This window comes from Neolamprologus multifasciatus, chromosome 5 (assembly GCF_963576455.1).
Source record: "Neolamprologus multifasciatus chromosome 5, fNeoMul1.2, whole genome shotgun sequence".
Taxonomy (NCBI): Eukaryota; Metazoa; Chordata; class Actinopteri; order Cichliformes; family Cichlidae; genus Neolamprologus; species Neolamprologus multifasciatus.
This window is the reverse complement of record NC_140443.1, coordinates 10006680-10030060: the sequence shown is the minus strand read 5'-3', so window position 1 is coordinate 10030060 and position 23381 is coordinate 10006680. Positions and strand designations below refer to the sequence as shown.

The 23381-nt window shown below is 39.0% G+C and overlaps 1 protein-coding gene across 6 annotated transcripts in view; it reads left to right on the top strand.

Moving 5' to 3' along the window:
* Window positions 1–23381, top strand: part of igsf21a (immunoglobin superfamily, member 21a) — a 241972-nt gene that overhangs the window by 101960 nt on the left and 116631 nt on the right. For all 6 annotated transcript variants that reach the window (XM_085160774.1, XM_085160775.1, XM_085160777.1 and 3 more), the window contains one exon: window positions 19237–19349. In XM_085160774.1, coding sequence (XP_085016900.1) covers window positions 19237–19349 — 113 coding nt within the window. The remainder of the gene's footprint in view (window positions 1–19236; window positions 19350–23381) is intronic.

The following is a 23381-nucleotide window of genomic DNA, read 5'->3' as shown; positions in this document are numbered from 1 at the left end:
TTTCTTCCATTCAGCCTTCCTGCTAAAGCACTTAAAAAAGAGCAGGTGATCCGAGGGATAGTTGAGTCATTCCAGTTTATGACAGTGTTTTCTCTGAATAAGCCGCAACTTGAGGCATGAGAATTTTAAAATGTTTGACACTGGGGCATCAGCAGTGTATCAATAATCAGAGATGTGTGAACGTATCTGCTCATCATTTTAATGAACGGTTTCACATAGATCTGGTGTACTGTTCTTTCATTTATGTTTCATCATAAATATCCACAATATGTTTAGTCTGATTTGTGGAGCCTGGAATTCATCTTACTGTCAGTGGCCCCTAGCTGATTTAATGACTCAATTTTTCCAGTGAAATTTGAATATGTATGACCAAAGGGAAATAGCCGCAGGATAGACACTGTGACTTCTTTGACTGCCCTATCTACCGCTAGCTGGCAGTGGGAATGGACATATAGGCGGGTAAAATGACAGCATAATTATACACGATACCAGAATTAATAAAGTGATTAATGCTTGGTGTAACTGAAACCACAGGGGGAAAATATTGACAGATGATCAAAAACAGTGCCTGTTCAATCAGCAACAATGCCCTTGGTTCAGGTACTGACGCTAACCTGTGCACCTGCCAACTTCAAGTGCACCAAAGTGCTTCTGAGGTTAAAGTAGTAATTCGGTACAGGATAAAGTGAGTAAGAAAAAAATTCTAAAGTAATTCAGTGAGCCCTATTGAATTGTGTCTGTTTTCTGCCATGTCTTTGCAGTCTGTGTTTGGATTATATAACAATATTTTTCAAGCTGATACAGCAATGAAGAGCAGATATGCCAGTCTCTGTCTTGGTATACAGTCACCAGGATGTTACAATGCAGATCTTTAGCTGAGATATTATTAATAGTTTTACAGGTTTTAGTGCGCAAACCCTACCACTGAACCGGAGATAAAGCTGCGGATAGTGAGAAACTCATTAGTTTTGGTCATAATTTCAAGCATTAGCACTGAGACAGGATATGAAGTCCTGAACATCTGTCGTGTTTAATGCCAGTACTTGTTCAAGTCACAAGTAAGATGACCTAACCTCGACACAACAGACCAACTATTTCAATGGGCAGTTACCACACCGCATGTAGAAATATACTAAAAGCTTTGTGTGATGACGGCTGCAATGTAGGACTGACAGAGCATTAGGGATAATCCTACAATTCCTACAGCACTCATCTAATGTGGATGTGGAGACTCAGCACCTCACAATGATTGTTTAACTTCAAATGCAGGGTGAAGGGATACAAGACCACCACAGCAAAACAGAAAAAATACTTTTTTGCACTGTGATTTTTAAACAGATTAACTTTTTGAAATTTTAACACATTTATATTACAGGCCATGCAATCCTTTTTGACCCTCCCAACATCTAAGCATACAGTGACCTTTTTGCTGACGACATATCACAAACTTAATGTTTGCTGTAGAGCACCTGTACACAGGACAGGAAGTCAGTGTGAAGGTCACCATTTTGGCCAGCAGGACACTCTATTCCCCAGAACGGAGAGGAGACGAGCTGCAGTGGCAGCCTCTAATCCTCTTTAATTTGTTTTCAGATGAGGCTTTGGAATACCAGCCTGCTCCCTAAGCAGAGATCACATAAGAACGTGGGCTGGGACAGCTGTCTCCTCTTCTGGCAGTTTTAATACAGGTCTAGTTGCCACCCCACCCTGCAATGAATTTTTCTGATGGTGAGCTGAGTATTTACTTTATATGGCTTTTAGTGTGACAACGGGGATGCAATTCCACATGGTACAAAAGCACAGTAGTGCTAAAATGGCTGTTTAAAAGAAGAGAAAAAAAAAAAAACAGAAAATGAATGAAGGTGGGGGTGGAGAGTGCTGCTTTGTTTTTTTTCTTTATCAGCAGTCAACCAGTGGTCTATTCCTTCTCAGCCCTCTAAACAACACAAACCTTGTAATTGGGTTTGGGCGTGTCCCCTTTCTCCTTTGTTTGACAGTAAAGGTTGAACTGGGAGAAAAAGAGGGAAAAAATGTTCACAGATGTGCGCCTCACCATTTCATCTACACCGATGGTGAGTAAGATCACTGCGTAAAGGCTTGTGCATCTTGTCGCGGCACAATTTTACAGCAACGTGATCAAATGATGGCTTGATTCTACTAAAGTGATGGTGCACGTCTTGGGAGACAGTGGGGGTTTAAAAGCTGCTGAAACAAAGCATGCAGGCAGTAGTTCGGTGATACAGTTAGGGGACTGGCAGTCCTTTAATCCTAACCACTGTGCTGATAAATCAGCATGTGAGTTTCATTTTTATCCCTCTTTCCAGTTTGCTTGGTTCTTGAGTGATGAACAAACCCCCACTCACCTTTAAGGCCTTTTGATGTAATAACCACCTATAGATTACACTGTCTGCAACAGCCAGATTGGTGCTCATGCACTGGGCTAACAGGTGGACGGTCTCAGAGTCCAGGTAGCTTTCGGGCAGACGGCAGCAGTAGTGAAATCCCTGGGGACATCACAGCAGTCTAGTCACAGAGCTTCACTTGATATTATATATCTAAGTAATTCTCTGCTAGTAATTGAACTATGCTGGATGAAAAAAAGCATTTAGTATATTGAACTTGAGCTGATATTTCTGAGAAAAGAAAGAATAGGAGCTACATGACCCAGCAGATTTCTTTCAATTATCACTTTGATCAGTCTCTGTCCATGAACACGGCACTTTACTGTGAATCTTACAAAACCTTTGGAACCTCTTGTCATAGAGAGAAGGATTTATGGAGCCTCTCTAGTGTACTTCCTTTAATGTTTGCCACACTATAATGTTTTAACAGTTACACCTTGTAAATTACAACTTTATTTTTCAGAGAATAGGATCCATTCTCACTTCCATTTATTGCTCTGTATGATAATTGTATGAGAATAGATTGAAGATTATGCACTGTAGTTTTTCATTTCATCATACTCACCATGACTCCTCCACTCTTAAATGAAGCTAGATAGATGACAGAATATTTATTTTCTGCCTCGCACACAATTGTTTGATTTTTATGAAGTACAACATACAATACACACTGCCATAAGCAAAAAAAGAAAAGACAGATGATGATACAAAGTAGAAAGACTCGTTTTGAGGGCCACTAGAGTTAATAGAAATGTATAATACAATACCAGAACGCTGGGCTGAGGCACCAGTACAACCCTGCAGGTTATGTTTGTCAGGCAAACTCAATAGTAGATGTCTTAATTGAGGTCACTATGGCAATAGTTTTTCTTCCTCCTATTTTTACCTTTTGGGACATCAAGAAAATCTCCTCTTTCTGGCCTCAACATTAAAATGGCTTGAGTAAAGAAATAATAATAATAAAAAAAAAAAACATCACTGCCCGTGGAAGATTGCATTTCTAGAGTGGTTGAGTGAGGCTTCGAAGTGGATAGAACAAGAGCAAACCATTGCAGAGGTGCTGTGAAAAGTCACTGAAAAAAACTGCCTCCTTGTAACAGTAGCAATTCCACTATGATTAATTGAGTCTGCAGTTTATGTTCCCTGCATGTGGGATACAATCCTCAAATCTGGCCATTTGACATTCAGAATGGTCATTTTTCCACATTCTCCTCCCTCATTTCCTGCCATTGCTCACAACCCTAGGTGATTCAAAGGTCTACAGATTGAATGTGCGAACAGTTACTGATACCCTAGCGAGTCTGTCTCTGGGTTACCAGGACAACTTGCTTCCTTGGTAACAACATCATGACTTCTTTGAAGCCTTTCATTAATTTCGAACCCATTTACCATATTAAAGACACACTGGAATATCTATTTTCTAGGCTCTGCGCTATTTTTTTTTTCTTAGCTGTGTGCTTGTTTGTTGTATTTATTATAAACAAATGGGGAAAATCCAAACTAACAAAAAAAACGGGTAACATTTTATGAATATTATTTTGCAGAGGTGCAAAAAGCCACGTCTTTCTCACGGTTCCATATCTTGTTAATTTGCCGTTTTTGTAAGAGAACATAAAAACGAAACAAGGATTCAAACTCTCTCATTTATTCATCTTTTATATAGCCAGCAATTACCATGTTTGTTTGCCTGTTTGTTTGTCACTAAAATTGAACTGTGATTCCTGCCCCGTCAGTGATGAGTTTACTTACATGTAAAACACCCACACTTTTTGTACCAGAGGCTTTTATGAATATTGGAGTAAAAAATAGTGAATAGAATCATAAATGCTATTTGATAAATTGCGTTTTTTGAGGGTGAGGTGGTATTTGGGAACACATTTGGTCTGTAATGTGGATGTCCACTTAATTTTCAGGCAAAATAAACACTTCTAAGCTGAGTAGACACTTAGGCCACTATCTGCTTCAGTGCACGTCTGCAGCTGATTCACTTATTGCAGATACCGCCAATAGAATATTAAATTTTGTTATACTTCTTTATGGTCAAGTGTCAATAAGACCATTTTCTACATGGTTGCTTATATGTTCCCTAACTGACTGTTGAGTCAGTACCATGGAAGAGCTGAAAATTACAGCATTGCTTAAAAATCCAACCTCATTGTGAAACAATGCACTTTCAACTCTTTACCTCACCCTAAAGTAGAGGTTTTTGCTTGACATTATGTGCCTCATTCAGTTTTTCTTTCACATAAATATTTAGGAGATGGTCGAGCTGCAGCTCTGATCAGAAACTCCTGGCCCTCCTACATGAGTGTATTATTTGGATTTCTAATGCTGTGAGGCGGCACATAAGTTTAGGAGAGAAACATGTTACAAAAGCATCTTATTGTTTCCTAACACACATTTCAGTCTTTATAGATGTGTGTCTTTTTGATTGCAGCTGGCTTCAGAAAGCTGAGACGCTACACCCCTGCCAACCCCCACCAACTCAACCAAGAAAAGAAATTGGTTCACTTCTCCCAAAACAAAATTATTTCGATTGGCAGCCACAACAATAACAACTAATTTACACAGCTGCAATAATGATGCTAGAAGGCAGATGAATCTATATATCTGGGATGATGCAGTGTAATATCCTTTCAAAAACTAAAAAAGGCATTTTATTCTACTGGTCTGTCTAAGAAGGGCTTTATCTTCATAAAATTTGCCAGATATTCCAATATAATGAATCACTTTAGTTAGGAGGAGGAAGATCTTTCTTTAAGTGCATTTTTCTACATGAGTGCATTTTGTGTGTAATAATTTAAAAGCACATATAAGCAGAAAGACATATTTCTGTCCTTAAAAACTATATGTAGTAATATAGTAGTATAATCTTATGGGGTTTTTTTTCTTTGTTTTATGTGTGTTGTAATGGCCCGGCCTCTGTGCACCCTGCTTCTTCCTTTTTTTTTTAGGCAGCAGCAGCTTGGAGATGTGGAGTGATTAAGGGTATAAAGGCTTCTCTCTCAGTCCTTTCTTTCTCTCTTTCTCAGAAGCTTCCACTTCCATCATTCTTACTTGTTTGGTTATTTTTGGTTTTTACATCCTTATCTAATACTTTGTATACATTTACCATCATCCATCCACACCATCCTCTAGTGACACCTGACACTTTCATACCTCAGTAGATTTTAAATTAAATAAACTGGGTATTTGAATTTTGCCTTTCTTGAGCCAAACAGCTAAAGGTACTTCCACTTTGCTGTCAAGCCCAAACTATCATCGCATTTTCTCGTTCTCAAGTTTTCCTTTCTCATCAGTTTCAGTCAAATAATCTTATCTGTAAACTATCACATTTTATGTTTTGGCATCTTTGGTAAGACATGTAACATAAGCACTATGCAGACTGCAGACCCCTCTTGTCAAGTGCTTTCCACTGTTGAAAGGACTGTGCAGGGGGTTTTTTTGTTGTTAGTTTTTTAGTTACCCATTTTCCAGTTTTTCAGGCAGTGCTCTTCAGACATACAAATTATCAAATCATGTAGACTCCTGAGGCATTGGAAATCTCCAGTGAAAACACACAAGCTAATGGCACATTTTTCCCTGCACATACAAGTTCCCAGCTGGATAATCTACACCAGCCATGGCTGTATGAGCCATTTTTCCTGATGGCATGGCCATTGAAAATCTGGTACTACTACTACTCCCTGGGGTCTACTTGCATGCTTCAGCAGTGGTCATCCTCTGTCTCTATCATGCAAGCCTTCTGTGAAAGCTATACAATTTAAACCTCAAGAGTGTTTTTTTCCTTAATGGTTTGAGAGAGGAAAACATGTTTATGTGTTGGCATTTATTTTCTAAAAGTTTAAAATGAATGTAACTCAAAGTGATTTACTGTAATAACTTCACAGCAAATAATGAGAAATATATGTACTCACTGGCTAATGTACACCAATACAAATATAGATGAGAAAAAACTAGGTATAGAGGGATCTAAGATTTGAAGTTTTTAGTTGAATGGCTAAGAGTGGTACATACTACAGCATCTAACTAACTCCTCTGGGAAGACTGGCTATATTTCCTCTCTAGCTTCAACTCTGCTTACCAATGACATAATAATTCCACAGGCCTGAGGCCATTCAGAATGAGGACCCACTGACATGGCTCATTGTGAGCAATATGGGCTTTGTGTGTGTGTGTGTGTGTGTGTGTGTGTGTGTGTGTGTGTGTGTGTGTGTGTGTGTGCGTGTGTGTTTGGATGGGTGTAGAAGAGCATGGGGAGGTGGGATTACAACTGCCAAGTCCTGACACTCTTGAAGCTTAGGCATATCATTAAACAGTAAATCAATCTGACTGAAAAAATCAACTCCCAGATTTCTGTTAGCAAAAGAAGACCTTCCGCATGGTCACAGATTGTGTTCTTGGCAAGAATAAATCAACATCCAGTCATCGAGCTTCTCCCGCTACGCAATGCTTCCTGAGCTCAGCTTGCATGTACAGTTACAAATCACCACCTGAGGTGTGTTGAACATTCTTCACTGCAGCATTCATTCATCCATGCTGACTACCAGCCTTGTAAATATGTTCAATTTAAAGATGGAGTAAAAAAAAAGAAAAACAATAAGTATTTTTGAGTATTTGCTAAGGAATTGGACAAACTCTATTGTTTATTGTTAATCTATTGCACTCAATAGGATAGGATTCAGTAATGTAGGGTAAAATAGCTTATTTTTCTGTCTTGAATCTACTGCATGGGTATCTGTGAATGTTGAAAAATAAGTGTAGTTAAAAGGAAAAGCCAATTTCTCGCAACCTTGTTTTGGTAGTTGGGGCCATCATGTTTGGTTTTGACACCATGACATTTGTGAAATCTGGGGGATGCAGCACCCAAGGTAGATACAGCTTAACAACAGAGAATAATAAGGCACCACAAGCTGTCAGACAAATCGCTTGGCTGCTCGGTGCGTTCTGCTTGAAATATTTTGATTACCAGAGATTCACATAAAAAAAAAACCACTACTCTAAGATTAAGGTACAGATACACATTATTTGCATACAAATTCATATAAAAATATAATTTAGATGTTTAGTATTTCTCATGATACGAGTCACTTGTAAGGAAACACAGACGTTACATCCGTTTAAGGTTACTGGAGTAAGGAGAGCGCAGTTAAGAAAGTGGAGCAAGCAGACACAAGAATGCTGTTGGTGTTTGAACAAGCTGACACAGGTAGCTAATAAGGGGTTGTAAGATGGGAGCGTTGAAAGCTTGTACACTGGCAGACAGGTGACCAAGGGGTTTGGTGTGGTTGACAGGTGGAGAGCGGGTCAGGCTAGTGAATGGAGCCGTAGGCAAGAAGAGGAGTGAAACAGAGTTGGTTTGACAGGTGATGAGGTGGTGGATCTAAGCACAGGAGAATAATATTACAAAACAAAAACATGGGGAGTTAACTACGTAGCACAAGGAGGCAAGGAGACCTAAAAGTAACCTGTCTTATGCAGAACAATCTAGCAGAGAGTGACCGGAGAGCTGGTATAGATTTGCTGCTGAAGATGGGTTGATGATCTACAACTAAGCATGCTGATGGTATGAGCAGGAAAGGAAGGAGAAGGAAGTGGCTTAGACATAGAGGGACAACCAGGGAAACAAAATGAGAGACACAAAGAGAAAAAAATATATATAACCAGAGCCATAACCTTTTTTGTGTTGTTTGAAAGGTTCAAAAATGACTGTAAGAAAACATTTTCTTAAAATAAAAAAGTATTACTGTATAATTTGTATTTTTTATCATTATAATAGTATATTAGCTTGTCTGTGTTATAAAAAGGATGTGGGAAAAGGGTATTGTTTCTGATATTTATCTGCATTTTTAATCTTTGATGAAAGTATACTCCTTTTTGGACAAACCTACAGGAACAGTGATTAAACACAGATATTACAAATGTATTTGTTGCTAGCAGTACATTGTAAAACACATATCAGTCATGACATTTTCTAAGGAGCCTCCCGTCCTATTAAAAACACATCACTGCCCACAAGCTTTGAACCACTGCCTTCAAATCCAGCGCATAATTTTAGAAATGCAGTTAGCAGATGAATTGACCGATTACCAGATGGGTCCACATTTGTAGACATTTATAGCTGACTCTCTTACATGGCATATTTTATGTGTTTAATTACACATGAATGTGTGTGTGATGGTGTAAAATATTTTGTTGTCCCAATACAGTCTGTTAAATCAATCCCCAATCCTTGCTAAAATCCCACATATTCATTTTCTTTTCTGGAAGTGATCATCTCAAACATGCTTTCTCCACTCCAGATCAGTTCTGTTTGTTTACATTGCTTGGAGGCACAGTTGAGGAGGCGCTCTGAGAAACTCAGTCATCCATTTTTCTCATACATTAAGTCGCACTGACATCTAAGCAAAGGTAGGCCATAGCCATAAATCACAGAGCACAATAACAGGCACATTTTGGGCCGGTCCATCATTGGCTGTGTTTTGTTTTCTCATTGCATCTTGGTAAATTGCTGTTATTAATGGGAGAAAGCATAGTTTGCAGCCCTCATTAGATGTTGTTCCAACAGCGCCTCTGATGGATTAAGACAAGCCGGAGGCCTTGTCTGCCTCCACAACCAGCTAATATGAGCCAATTAAATGCCATGCACTCTTTGGCCACTCCACACTTGCCTATGTGCTCTTACAGGGGTCTGCTAGTATTCTTCTTCATTGGCAAACATTTTTTAGTTTCAACCGGTAATTTCAAGGATTTTCTGGATGTTCTTTTTGTAGAACAATGGGCTTAACCTCACGTTCAGTGATAATAAATTATCTCCCCTTAAAGCAGTTAGTTTCTCAAAGGGTGCTGAACATTTTTCTTTGATCAAGTGTGTTTTAAATGTCCGTTCACATTTCTTCAGTCTCTCCTCTCACTAATTGGAACTATTTGCAATACAAGCTCTGTTGGTTCTAGCCACCATGTGAGAGTCACTGCTGTGGTTTGGGAGTGTTAGATTTCAGGCCTAGCGGTGTGTCAGATTCATGCAGATAAAGCTTATGGATAGGTGGCTGCGAGCACCGTTAGCAATATATCTGAGACTTCCTTTTGAGGCAGTGCCAAATATCGCTGAAAGGTTCAATATTGTGCAGCACAAAAAAGCAGAAACGCACAAAAAAAAAAAAAATCCCACATGAAAAAGAGTCTCCCTACCTTTGAATGTAAACACAGCTAAAGTGAGGATGTTCATAATGCATGGCACAACTTCTAATATATATATGTATATACACACCAGTAGTCACCTGATAGATGGATCAAGTGATGTGACATCCATGTAAGGTTAAAAATTTTCAAAGCAGCAAAATAACTCTGGATCAATAACTGTTTAATACAGCAAAACATTGCATTATTAAACACGTTTGACTTATGTGAGGTCTCATGTATTAAAATATTCAAAATATAATTTAAATAAATGAACTGAATAAATGGTATCGACTGTATAGTAACTCTATGCAGTCACAACCATGTTGTGGATTAAATACTGGGATTTATGGGTATGGGAATTAATCCGTGCACAGTTTCAGTAACTATTCAAAATGTCATCCGATATTTTGAATGCTGACTTTAAAAAAAATACAAAAATAAAATATCATCAGCATTAATATTCAGCTCCAAATGAATTATAATTGAATGCCCGGCCTCTTTTAGATGGATATCTAAATATCCAGATAGCATGCCGTCTCCTTAATAGTAAAACTCCACCCCTATGTAGCACTGAAAAATTTAACCAGGAAAGGGAAGGAGGCCATACTGTCTTATATAGGTGAAGCAGGCTGTAAATTGACAATCACTACCCAGTCATCAAACCAAATTCAAATCAAATTCAGATTTTATTTGTCACATACACAGTCATACACAGTACGATATGCAGTGAAATGCTTAGACAACTGCTCGTGACCTAAAGAAAAAGAGAAAAGGCTAAGAATAAGATAGGAAATAAATATGAAAATTAAAAACGGTAAATTTAACTAGGAAGGAATAAAATAAAATATAAAAATTAAGTTAAAAGTGAGATAACTGTACAACACAAATTAGAATGAAGGGTAAATTTAACTGGGAAAGAATAAGATAAAATATATAAATTAAAGTTGAAAATAAAATAACTGTACAACAAAATACACAATACACAGTATAGAAATATATAAGAATGTATGAAGAAATATAAATATATATATATATATACACAATAACAGCAGCTATACAAGTATTAACTGGAAATGAGGAATATAATGTCCAGTGTTGTGCAATCCACATTATTTAATGTTAATGCTTTTACCAACACATTCAAGGCCACATTCCAATTTATCATATATAAAATGTGAACATATACACAGGTGATCACATACCTGATTGGTAAGAGAAATGTTGGTATGAAGGTTTTTTTTTATGAAGAAAATCAGCATAGAACTTATGCTCTCCTAGATTTTTTTCCCCCCAATTTTTTCAAAAATACATCTTTTATCGCCATACTGAAGGAATAAAATAGCTACACATGTACTTTAACTGCCTACTTAGATTTAGAAAAGAAAAATCATGGTTTGCTTTAAATACTACATTATATGATAGCGGTACCCACAGCGTTAAAAAGAACATCTTGTGGGTATCTCTGAGATGCTATTGGCTTTCACTGAACAGCAGTGTTTGACACTGTGGGAATGAAAATAGGCTCATGTTCTCATTCCCACAGTAACATGAGTCTGATTGTGAGAACAGACTCATAATTGGCAAGTTAGGTTAGAGTGAGGCATATGTTTTGCTTCAATAAAAGCAATAGCAGTGGAAACTGAAATATAGTGGAATCATAAAAGCACGAAAAACTGCAGAGAAATTGTGCTGTAGATTTTATATTAAGTGTTTCTTTGTATGGACAACGGCTGATTGGAGACTTGTATGCCCACTCAGAGCAGATATGGTTTTGCAGACAGCTGTCTAAACAATCACAAAATTGAAGTGTTTTGTGAATTTATCTCATGGGTGGTTAAGAAAAAAACTAAAAAACAAACAAACTTGTCATTGTGGGTTCGTATTCTCAAAGTGAATTAGCACTCTAGAGTTTTCGCTCTGTGAATTTCCCTCATAGTCTGCGTTTTAACTACAGCATCAATCACAACAAGGGATGTAGCTTTGCTGGAACACTTTCAAGTGAGAATGGGTAAATAAAATGTGTTTAACTGATGAAGTCATTTAATTGCATGGGAATTGTGCCTTCGTGTCTTGGTGTGTTCAGACTGAAACTGCTCCAGTTTCTCATAGGGATTATATGAAATGTGAACTTCTCCAGTACGAGTGCATAACCCATGTAATGTGCTCTTTTAAAAATTTTTCATCCCTCTCCATATGCTTTGCAGCATTTTTATGTCTGTGGCTATCCTACTTTTTTTTTTCTGTGCCACATAGTCAGTGAATTGTTCACAATTAATCCCTGCAACCACAAAAGAGAACCACCATTTACCACTTGCAACTAAATATGTCCATTACTGAAGGCAAGACACACACTTGTCTCCTGTCGAATGACTAACACTACATTCCACAGAATTATTATTGTTATTTTTTTTTTTTTGAATATGCATTTACGCCACCTCACTGAAAAACTCGCACAGAAACATTTACAAGGCTAGCCTGCTCCTCTTGTGGGTTCATAGTAAGTGGTGAGGATTTTCCGTAAGAGCATCAGCTCTGTGTTAATGACATGCAGTCCCAGAAAAGGTTTATCCATTCAATTTGACTCTGGAGAGAAGGTCTCTTCAGCCTGCTGATTAAATTAAGATTCCTTAATAAGCATATCTAGGTGCACTGACATGCGAGACAGCTGAGTCTACCAGTGACGATACATCTTACATTTCTTTAATGTACTATACGTATGTCAGTTTTATGTACTTTTACCTATTACCTATTACATATTTATAGGAATTCATGTTTTCCTATGTTTGAGATAGTGTTTTAGGGCAATTATGCTTTTTGGAGAAGTAGTGAGATGCAGTGTAGTTTTATCAAAGGAATACTCAAAAGATTATCATGTTGTCATCTAAACTGTGGAAAAAAAGCTGAGGTGAATCATGGTGAACAAGATAGGAACTACAGTCACATGAAACAAACATAAAAAGAAAAGAGGACTCTATGTAGTCTTGTGAAAAACTAAGGACACCGCATGTTTGAATATCCTGTAGCACATCTAGTAGAAATAACTTGAAATAATTGTTTTTTGTGTGACCTTATCAGTCTCACCTCACTCTGCTTGAATTTTGATTCACTCTTCTTTACTCCTCTTCAGTCTATTCAAGTTTGTGGGTATTTGTTTATGCACAGCTCTCTTAAAGACTTACCACAGGCTTTCAATTGGCACCTGGCTGCTACTTTCCCTCTTAACTCCTGTGAAAGCAGTAAGGTCTTTCTTTTTCACAGGACTCTATATCGGAGGAGAACACGAGTATGCCACCAAGAACCAAGGATTTCTAGTAAAGTTTTGCACAGAATTACTGAAACACATGGCTCACCTATAATGTCCCCGTGTTCATTTATGTCATCTAAATCAAGACATAAAATAAAGACTCAAAGTCTCATAAACCCGTACTTTTATTCACAGTAAGAGAAACTATATCAAATTGAGAAAGCGTACCATTTTAAGAATAAAATATCAGCTCATGTTGATTTTGACAGTAGAACTCACAAATGTTGGAACTCAACAAAAGAAATATTTTAAAGCTAATTGGTTTAACTGGCAACAGGTCAGTAACATGATTGGAGAACAAAAAGGCATTCAGGGAGGCAGGGTTTCTTAAAGATGGACAAGGTTAATCAGTCTGCGAAAACGGCATCTGCCAGCTGCAAACCATTTCAGAATAATGTTGCTCATTGTGAAATTGTAAAAATTGTGAAGAAATATCTAATCAAGTACAGTACATAATATCAAAAGTATGCAAGAATCTGGAGCAATCTCCATCCTCAAGGGTCAAGGCCAAAAATCAGTGATCTCTGGGCCCAACATCACATTAAAATCAGTCATGATTCTGTGATGGAAATCACTGCAAGGGCTCAGGAATACTTCCAGAAATTACTGCCTGTGAATGCAGTTCACTGTGCCATTCACAAATGCAGGTTAAAGCTCTATTATGCAGAGAAAAAGAACATCCAGAAATGCTGCTGTCTTCTCTGGGACATAGCCCATTTAAAATGGACTGAGACAAAGTGATAAGGTGTTCTGTGGTCAGAAAAATCCAAAAATTTAAATGCTGTTTTTAAAAAGTGTACACCGGGTTCTCCAGACCGGAAGGGGACCATCTGGCTTGTTATCACTTGTTCTGAAAAGTAGCTAAAAGTTTTAGAGCAACATATGCTACCATGTATGATGTCTTATTCTGGGAAGGCCTCTCGGGAAGGGAACGGTAAACTGTGTATTGCATCTATTACAATGGCAGGATTTCATAGTAGTTGAGTTTTTGAACTGGCCTAAAAAAAACCTCCGCAGTCCAGAATTTTTGCAAATTGAAAACATTTGGTTCATCATGAAATAAAAAAAAAGTCAGACAGTGTACTATAGAAAATGAAATACTCCTCTGTGTGTGTTGTAGTCAGAGCTTCTCTGTAGGGCTGGGCTATATCATACTGTTCACGGTAATACCGGTGTAATTTTGGGCAACGATAGGAAAATGAAATATCGCGATAGAATATGGGTACAACGGGCATGCGCAGTGCCTATGTTTACATACGCACATGGCGGCGATGCAGAATGAGAAGAGCGAAAGTGGATCGTTGAATAAAACAGATGAACCAGAATTTGGTTTGTAAAAATGCTGCAACTTCAGTGGTGTGGAACTGGTTTAGCGTTCGTCCGTCAGATACATAACAAAGCATTATTTTTGGTAGAGCATGCTAGCGGGCCGTCGTTATTACCGTGTTGTTTGGAAAATACGGCACACTTAAAATCAATCCTTTGATTTTTCTGTAAATCGACAGTGCCCCTAATAATCCCGTGTGCCTTATGTATGAATTCTGGTTGTGTTTACAGACCTCAAAACGATTTTATGTGGTACATAGCGCTCGAAAATATGTCAAATGTTTTAGTATGACTTTGCTAAGCTATGAAGCCGCACCGCTTGATGCAAGGGCGTAGATTTGGCATGGACGGAAGGGACATGTCCCCACCAATAATTTGATCTCTTCGAGTAAAGAAAAACAAAACCGATAGAAATACAAAAAAAAAAGCGATCTGTCACCGTCTCATTCAACCAGCGGTGCAGAAAGAGTTAAATTACGTTCTCTACTGGAGTCCTATATCATGTGACAAATATGGCCAATGTGGTTGGCTTAGCCTTTCAGGGAGCTCTGTTTAGTTTTAGCAGCGGCAAGCCTGCGCTGCGAGGAGGAGAGGAGGATGGCAGCAAAAAGATCCTGGATATAAGAAAGTATTTTTTAAAGAAACCTGTAAGTCATTTAAAGTTAAGTTCACTCATAAAATCTGTCCATCATAATAACGTTACAGGCTATGCAACGCAATACATGCCAACCCTCCCGTTTTTTCTCGGACAATCCCGAATTTCAGTGCCCCTCTTATTACTCTTTCTGGGTTGCAAAATAAACTTTAAAAAAATTTTCAGGCGAGAATGTAGCTGTGCAAACTTCAAATATCTGAACCGGGGAGAACAGCAAACTCCCGGCACATTGTTTTAGGCTTTGGCCCACATCAGTCTAAAATTGTATGTAACCATGAATAACGTGTTGCCATGTCCACCAGGAGAGACTGGACAGTACAGATGTAAAACAAATATGCCAGCAGTTTATCTCAGTTAATGAGAGGAGAAGGCATGTGTTTGGCTGCTTCACATAGTGGACATTGAGTTGTTGTGTGGGACACCAGTAGTCCATGTCTGTTGCTGTAACAGTAGTTCATGTTTAGAGTAAAACATCCCAGCTCACTGACTTGATCAGGGCAATAGTGTGCCTAAAATGTTGCATAATTTTGCTAAGAGATCTGTTACTTTGTGGTAATCTTAGATGAGTAGTTTTATGGACAAAAACCACCAGGTCATTCAGTGTTCCCTTAGTGCTAATGTATAAGAGATGTTGGTGTACTATAACTGAAGTAATGTTGTTAAGTCCTTAAAGTCATATTCTTTCATTGTCATGACTGTATTTGAAGCTATTTTTATTTTTGTATGATATCTGATTTATATGGAATATGGCTGAAGTAAACTAAAGTATAAAATACTTAGTCATTTGTTTAATAATAACTTAACATTATATAATTCACATATAAAACTATGAATTGTCATTTTAAATGGTTTAAAAGCATGTAGAATAGCATATGTAGGCAAGTATATTTCTCCTTTTTTTTTTTTTATCACGAAGCAAAGACGAAAAGGAAAAAAAAAAAGAAACAGGGCAGGTTTGGTGGTTGAATCATCTGTCCCCACCAATGCCAAAACCAAATCTACGCCCTTGGCTTTCGTAGGCTATCGTAGGCAGGAGCCTCGCGGAGTGATACGTACTGCGCTTCAACATAATATTACCGTATTGTGTGTGTATAACCTCTTTTGGGTTTTGTGGATATTATACATGGTTATGCTGAGGATATGTCGGCCAATTTCCACTGGAAATGCCTTTTGGTTAAGCTGTCAGCAAGGAATTTGCGCTGTTACATTTTTATATAACTTTAATGCACATAAAAAACAGCTGCTTGTTTACGTGAAAATATATTGATAGGGTTTTTTGCACTAATAAAGTTGTGGACTTGTAAAGTATTTTGTCTAGTGTCAATTATATCGTCAGTTATATCGTTATTGCAAATTTTCAAATGTATATCGTGGTAAATTTTTTTGGTCATATCGCCCTGCTCTGCTTCTCTGTTTAGTATCTTGCTCTTCTGGTATTTACAAAAGGTTGCAAAAAATAGTTAAAATAGCAGGGAGATAGTAGAGTTCGTACTAGAGTCAGCGCACCCAAAAAATCAAAATATTAAAAAGGAAATTTATTTTTTTAAATTTATATATACTTGTTTAATTTCAGCTCAGTGTCAACTGCTCTCCCTTGTTTTCTTCATTGTGTATAAACCAGAGGAGAGCAGCAGAAAAGACTCTCATCACAATGGTGGGCCTAAAATCAGTTGGCTTATTGTATTGTGTTATGTCCATTCAGTGTATGATATTTTATAATGCTGGGCTAATGGTTGTGATGGTTGTGGCAGGAGATTTCTTTTTTCTTTTCTTTGGCTGTAGTGTCCCTAAGCTTTCTGGCAGATGATATACCAAAAGCAAGTGGAGGCATGGCTGACATGTCTATTTGTTTTGGTTTTAGTTTGATATGCTTTATGGTCTAATGCAATGTCTGGTGGTTGTGAATTTCACTTATATTTGTGAATGTCATTTACTTACCACCTTTAACATCCTCGGAGAAACAATAATCATTTTATAAATCAGTTCTAAATATCTAAATTTCCATTGTGGCAGAACCAGATTAAGGGAGGGGGTGGCCATCTGTTGTGACCGGTTGAGGTGATATGACAAAATTACATTCTTTGCACAAGACCGTGAGCATATTAATGGCAGTCCTTAAAAATGAAATGGATTTCTGAGATACACTCACAAGTGAGTGAGATGGATATTGAAAAAACATTCTGCCTCTGATCACTATTTTCCCAAGCACGGAAGCACAAAAACTGCTTTTTCATCCCATAATTAGGTACCTACGGTGGACTCTTCACGCTACACGTCTCTGCAGTTGTCCATTTCTTACACTGATCACCTGGGGAATTCTGTAAAACACTAATGTCCTTAATATTCTGTTAGTTATGTCAGTGTGTCAATATTATATAGAAATATTGGCCATTAAGTGCCATTTTATTCTGTTTTATATTTTCACTTTCATATCCATCTGTTTTCTGAGATATAATTCCCTCATTAAATACTGAATGTGCTGACGCTGGTGATATGTTTAGCAGAGGGTAGCTTGTCTGTCATTGGAAATGAGCCTACTAACTGCTTCGTTTTGCCTTAGCCAGATGTAAAGAGATTGTTGCTAATGCATAAACTAAATAATATATCTTTTAGGATTGTATATAGCTATAATAAATTCTTTTTGATTTAATTAACTCTTTCAGTACAAATATCCTTTCCTTCAGTCTTTAGTCTCCCACCCCCCGACAGTTTTTGGATGTATTTATTTTTTCTCAGGTCTTCTCATTATCACCAGGTAATTGCCTTTGTATCACTCCATTTTTATTTGGGTGATATAATCTCACGTATGCTGATGTGCTGTTCTGTTATCACCCCGTGTGTGTGTGTCTGAGTGTTGAATTGTGAAACTGCAGCTCTGTGTGATTTTTTTTTTTTGTGTGCAAAGGGCTGATGATCAGGCACAATAAAGCATTCATCTCTGAAGAGTTTGACCTTGTATTTGGCAGTTACTTTTTCTTATATTTTTCTCATTTTGCGTTTGTTGTTTTTCTGTGTGTATGTAGTGTTTTTTTGTTGTGTGTTGTTAACTTTTTATCACAGCAGCTTTCATTTAATCTTCAATTACAATAAATTCAGGCAGCTTGAGGTTGCATACTGCATGGAACAAATTAGATAGTATATTTTGTGATTTTGAAGTGTAAGAAAAAAACTTTATTGTATACGGATTATCAGAAAAAATCAGAAGCAATGGCAGCATTGCCCATTAAACATATTTTCAACATTTTGTGCCTGACATTTTCCATCATGTTCTTTACTAACTATTCATTGTCATGACGCTGGTGAAATGGCTTTGCTTCTATTAGAGGTTGAAGGAGGATGTGTATTCAAGGGCAAACAACTTTAAAAAAAATAACTGGTGAAAAGCTTAAAACACATTGCACAACCAAATGTGCTGGATAAATCCAATGAAAATAATAATGCAAGAATCAAATAGACAACTTCTTGGCAAACCTGCAGTATGGTAACTAAGTTAAAAGAAGTTGCACTGTAGCTCATTTGTTTGATTTAATCTGTAAACCTGTGACTTATGTAACTATCAATGAAGGGATGCATGGTGACATGTGTCAGGTTAGGGCTTTGTACAGGCAGGAGTGGAAGTAGAAGGACCCAATGTGCAGACACTCGGAGGCGGAAAGTAACTCAAAACTCAGCTTTTATTGCTGGATGGCAAAACGTGGCAAAACGTAACAAAAATCCAAATAAACTTACATGAACAGGCAGACAGAACACACAGTATAAACGAGAGTAGATCACGACACAGACACAAAGAAACACAGGGCTTAAATACACAGAGGGAGCAATCAGGAATGGGTAACAGGAGGGAAACACAGCTGGGGCAAATCAGGCCTAACGAGACAAGGGGAAGCGAAACCAGATACATTAACATCAGACAAGGACCTTCAAAATAAAACAGGAAACATGACACAGACTGAACTAAAGACAAAGACTAACACGCGCGCGCTGCAACAGAGGGAACAGAGACGTGGGCCCAGGGCAGACACAGACACTGACTGGACACGGGGATATAGCAAACAGGGGAGACAGCAACTAAGGATTACACAGAGACAAACCATAAGACATAACTCTAACGAAGAAACCAAAGAATAGAAAAATAGAAAAAAACCCTAGGTCAACGACCCAGGCATCCTAACAACATGTTCTTTTCTCTGTATAGGATAAAACATGACTTTTTCCCCCAGAGTGAATCTATTAATTCTACACTACTGAGTTCTTTTCTAAAGAAAAAGAAGAAGAAAAGAACCACTAAATTATATACTGTTTCTGAAAAGGTGTAGTTATCGTATGTTACTGTACTAAAAGTTTTTGTTTCCATTCTCTTTTTTCAGGATATTTGACAGTTTCCATAGAGCCCCTGCCTCCTGTTGTTGTTGGTGAGACTGTTACTCTCAAGTGTAACTTCAAAACTGATGGAAGGCTGCGTGAGATTGTTTGGTATAGGGTGAGTAAACCTTTCTACAGTTTCAAAGCCATTAAGCATGAGTTGCTTTCTGGAGCATTCGTTTGTGTTATTTCTAGCCATTTGTCATTTCAAGGAGGTCAATGCCAATAGTCATATCACAGGTTTATGGCTGTGTTAGAACAACCATGTGCTGTCAAACCGCAGTTGTTAGAAAACAAGCTATGATTTGAGCCAGCTGTATGGGAGGCATCACTGGATGTTGCTCAGAATTTGATTTCTCAATCTGGTGGTCATCACCATCATTTCTTAATAGTTCACAGCTGGTGACTCAACAGTTATTAAAATCCCAGTTGGTGTGATACACTGTCTAAGTGCTGCTTATAATTAGGTAGCTGTTGAAGGAGAAAAAAACAAAAAGCCCTTGTATGTCCACTATAATGGTTTATATGTTTTAAAGTTCTGTATTGAAGTAAAGCAAATCTGCAAAATGTTACAGTTGAAAAAGACGAAATTTGTCTCACTTCAAGTGAGTCACTGATAAGCACTTAAAATGGAAAGCAGTAGCAGCTGCTGCCATCACATTCTTGCCCGACCATTTTTCTTTAAGCCAAAACCTCTCCAGTAATTCTTGAGAGCTATACAGATTTGCTTTGTGAAAGTGTCCGACTTTTTACATTAATGAGTTTTCTGGTGATCGGATTTTGTATAATGCAGTACTGGCAAATTGCAGACCCTGAAATCTTATCATTCTAGCTTGAGGGTCTTCATTAAAATGCATTATTGCTCTGCATTGTGTCTTTATGGTTTCTTTTATGCACTTTAATGACTGATCTGTTTTCAAAACAAATGCAGGGTGATGCCGTTATTATTGTATGAGCACGACTCCCTTCACTTTATTTAAAATAGCTCTTGCTTTAAGGAGGATTCTATTGAATTTACAGTTAAAGGTTAGGCCACTCACCATAAGCTGCAAATAAACAGCATTTCCAAGAGACAGCATTCTATGTACTAGTAGAAAAATGATGGATTCTTGTAAGCTCAATGTCTGAAAATTGAAGATGTCAACACTAAAGTTGTTGTACTGACTATAGGAAAATATATGTATATAGCATTTCTTAAGCTTAAGCAATATTTAACTAAATGTCAATATAGTTTGCCCAACTGGGTGCAGCCTTAAGATGTGCCATGGGCTCACCCTCCTGTAGGCCCACCAGCTGCAAGAAGCACCATAGGGGCCAGGTGCAATGTGTGTCAGGCAGTAGTCAGGGGTGTAGCCCCTGGCTGTCCCATCCCCTGGTATAGAGGTTTGCAATTCTGACACGTCACCTCTCTGCTCAGGAAGGAGCCTGAGGTAGTAATTCAGGTTGAGCGATACAGGCTATTTAGTTTGACTCACCCCAAACTTGGTTTCTGGAACCAGTCCAGAGAGACCTGTTGGACTCTGATCCAGTCTGGAATTGCCCTTGGTAAAAGGCAACGCAAAGGGGTGGGCACTCTTGTATCCCCTGGGCTTGTGGTGAACAAAAGGGTTGCTTTTCTACACCATCACGTTGGGGAACAGGTCCTGACTGTTTGCACATATGCACCAAATGATAGTTCAGAGTACCGAGCTTTCTTTGGATCAGTGAGTGGGGTGCTTGAAGGTGCTCCATCCGGTGACTCCCTCATCCTACTGTAAGACTTCAGTGGTCACATGGGCAATGACAATGAGACCTCCAGGGGTGTGATTGGGAGGAACATCCTACCTGATCTGAACCTGAGTGACGTTTTGTTATTGGACTTCTGTGTAAACCACAGATTGTCCATAATGGACACCATGTTCAAACAAAAGGATGCCCACGTAGCACCAGGTCACTCTTGTTTGGAGGTCGATGATCAATTTTGCAATGGTATCATTGTATCTGCGGTCGTATATTCTGGCCACTTGGGTAAAGAGAGGAGCGGAGTCTTCAACTCACCTGGTGGTGAGTTGGATGTGGTCTTTCCAGGATCCTCCACCTAAACGTATAGTGAGAGTACACTGGTAATGTCAGGCACAGGCAAGATCTTGAACTACCCACACCTTCAAAACTTTGGAAGAATTCCAAGGGAGCCTGGGGACACTGAGTCCAAGTGGGCCGTGTTCTGCACCTCCATTGCAGAGGAAGCTACAAGGAGCTGTGGCCACAACGTGGCTGGTGGTGCCTGTTGTGCTGGTAATCTCTGAACCAGATGGTGGACAGTGTCAAGCTGAAGAAGGAGTCCTATCAGGCTTGGTTTGCCTGCGGTATTTCGGAGCCAGCTGATGGAACGAGTTTAGGTGGTAGCTGAAGTAACAACTCGGGTGTGGGAGAATTTTGGGTAGGCCATGAAAAAAGACGTTCGGATTGCCTCAAAGCAATTCTGGCAAACACTCAGGAGGGGAAAGCGGTGCTCATTAGAGGTAGAGTGCTACTGACTTAAACTGAGTATATAGTTGAAGTTTGGAAGGAACACTTCGAGAACCTATTAATCCCACTGACAAGGGGATTGGAAGGAGAGTCCGGGGACAAGGAGGATGACTCGTCCATCACTGAGGGCAAGGTCACTGAGGTAGTTGAACAGCTCCTTGGTGGCCAGGTCCTAGGGTGGACAAGGCTCACCCTGAGTTCCTAAAGGCTCTGGATGTTGTAGGGCTGTCTTGGTTGACACACCTCTGCAACACTGTGTGGACATCTGGGGCAGTGCCTGGGGTGGTGGTTCCCTTTTTTAATAGGGGGGGCAGAGGGTGTGCTCCAACTACAGGGTATCACACTCCTCACCCTTCCTGGGTGTACCAGGGTGCCGGAATTGAGAGTTCTTCCGTTAGTCGAACCTCAGTTTTCGTCTTAGTCATGGAACACTGAGCTCTTTATCCTCTCAAGGATAATTGAGGATGCATGGGAGTTTGCCCAAACAGTCTATATGTGTTTTGTGGCATTCAACTGCATCCCCCTATGGGGGTGCTTCGGCAGTATAGGGTGTCTGGCCAGTTGCTATGAGCCATATGGTCCCTGTACGAGTGTTGCAGGAGCTTTGTCCACGTTGCTGGCAGTAAGTCAGACACGTTCCAGGTGGGTGTTGGACTGTTGCCAGGACTGCCCTTTGTCACAAATTTTGTTCAGAATTTTTATGGAAAGAAACATTTTACTTTGGTGGCCTCAGAATCTAATTTCTTCTTTCGTAGATAATGTGGTTCTGTTGGCTTAATTAGGCAGTGACCTCCAGCACACACTAGTGCAGTTCACATCTAAGTGGGAAGTTGGAGGAATGAGACGTAACCTCCCTTCGGGTGAGGTGTGCCTTGTATGTCCCACCAGAAGGAGGCCCCGGTGCAGACCCAGGACACACTGGAGAGACCCAGGACACATTCAACTGGCGGCTGGGGAGAGGGAAGTGTGGGCTCCTCTGCTTAGGCTGCTGCTCCCACAGGACAGCCCCAAATAAGAGGAAGAAAATAAATGGACAGATGGCTGTCAGGATAGTTGAACCTATAATGCATAATTTTTATGGATTTTTTTCCCCTTAAATTATGTCTATCCTCCTCCTACTGATAAAATGTCCTTCAAATAAAATATTTAAGTGAGCAACTATAATATTAATTATGTGGCATAGGAGATACATTTTCCACACAGTGTGTAATGGAAAGGTTAAAAATCCCCCTAAATGATACAGTCAGTACTCTGGGTCCACATTTACTATTGTTTATCTGTCAAATAAACTGGTTATTAAAAATGTGAGCCCAAAAATGTATCCAAAAACCCCACTCTGTTACTGGGGCATGCAGTCTCTGTTGGGTCATTCTGAGTGTATTTGAAGAGTCTGTAATGTACAGTACAACATTGTAGTGATATTCACCTTGGTTTCACCCCCCCCCCCCCCCCCCCCCCCCCAACCTAAGCTGCAACACTATTCATTAATGAGCAAGCAGCAGTTTATTGCTTAGGCAGGAAGTGTGCCTTTTGAGCAGCTTCTGCTTTCTCACTTTTATTATTGTGGAATAAGACAGTATCTCTGGGCTCATCTGAGCAAATGCTGACCTTTCAAGGTAGGACAAAGAGATTTATGGCACTT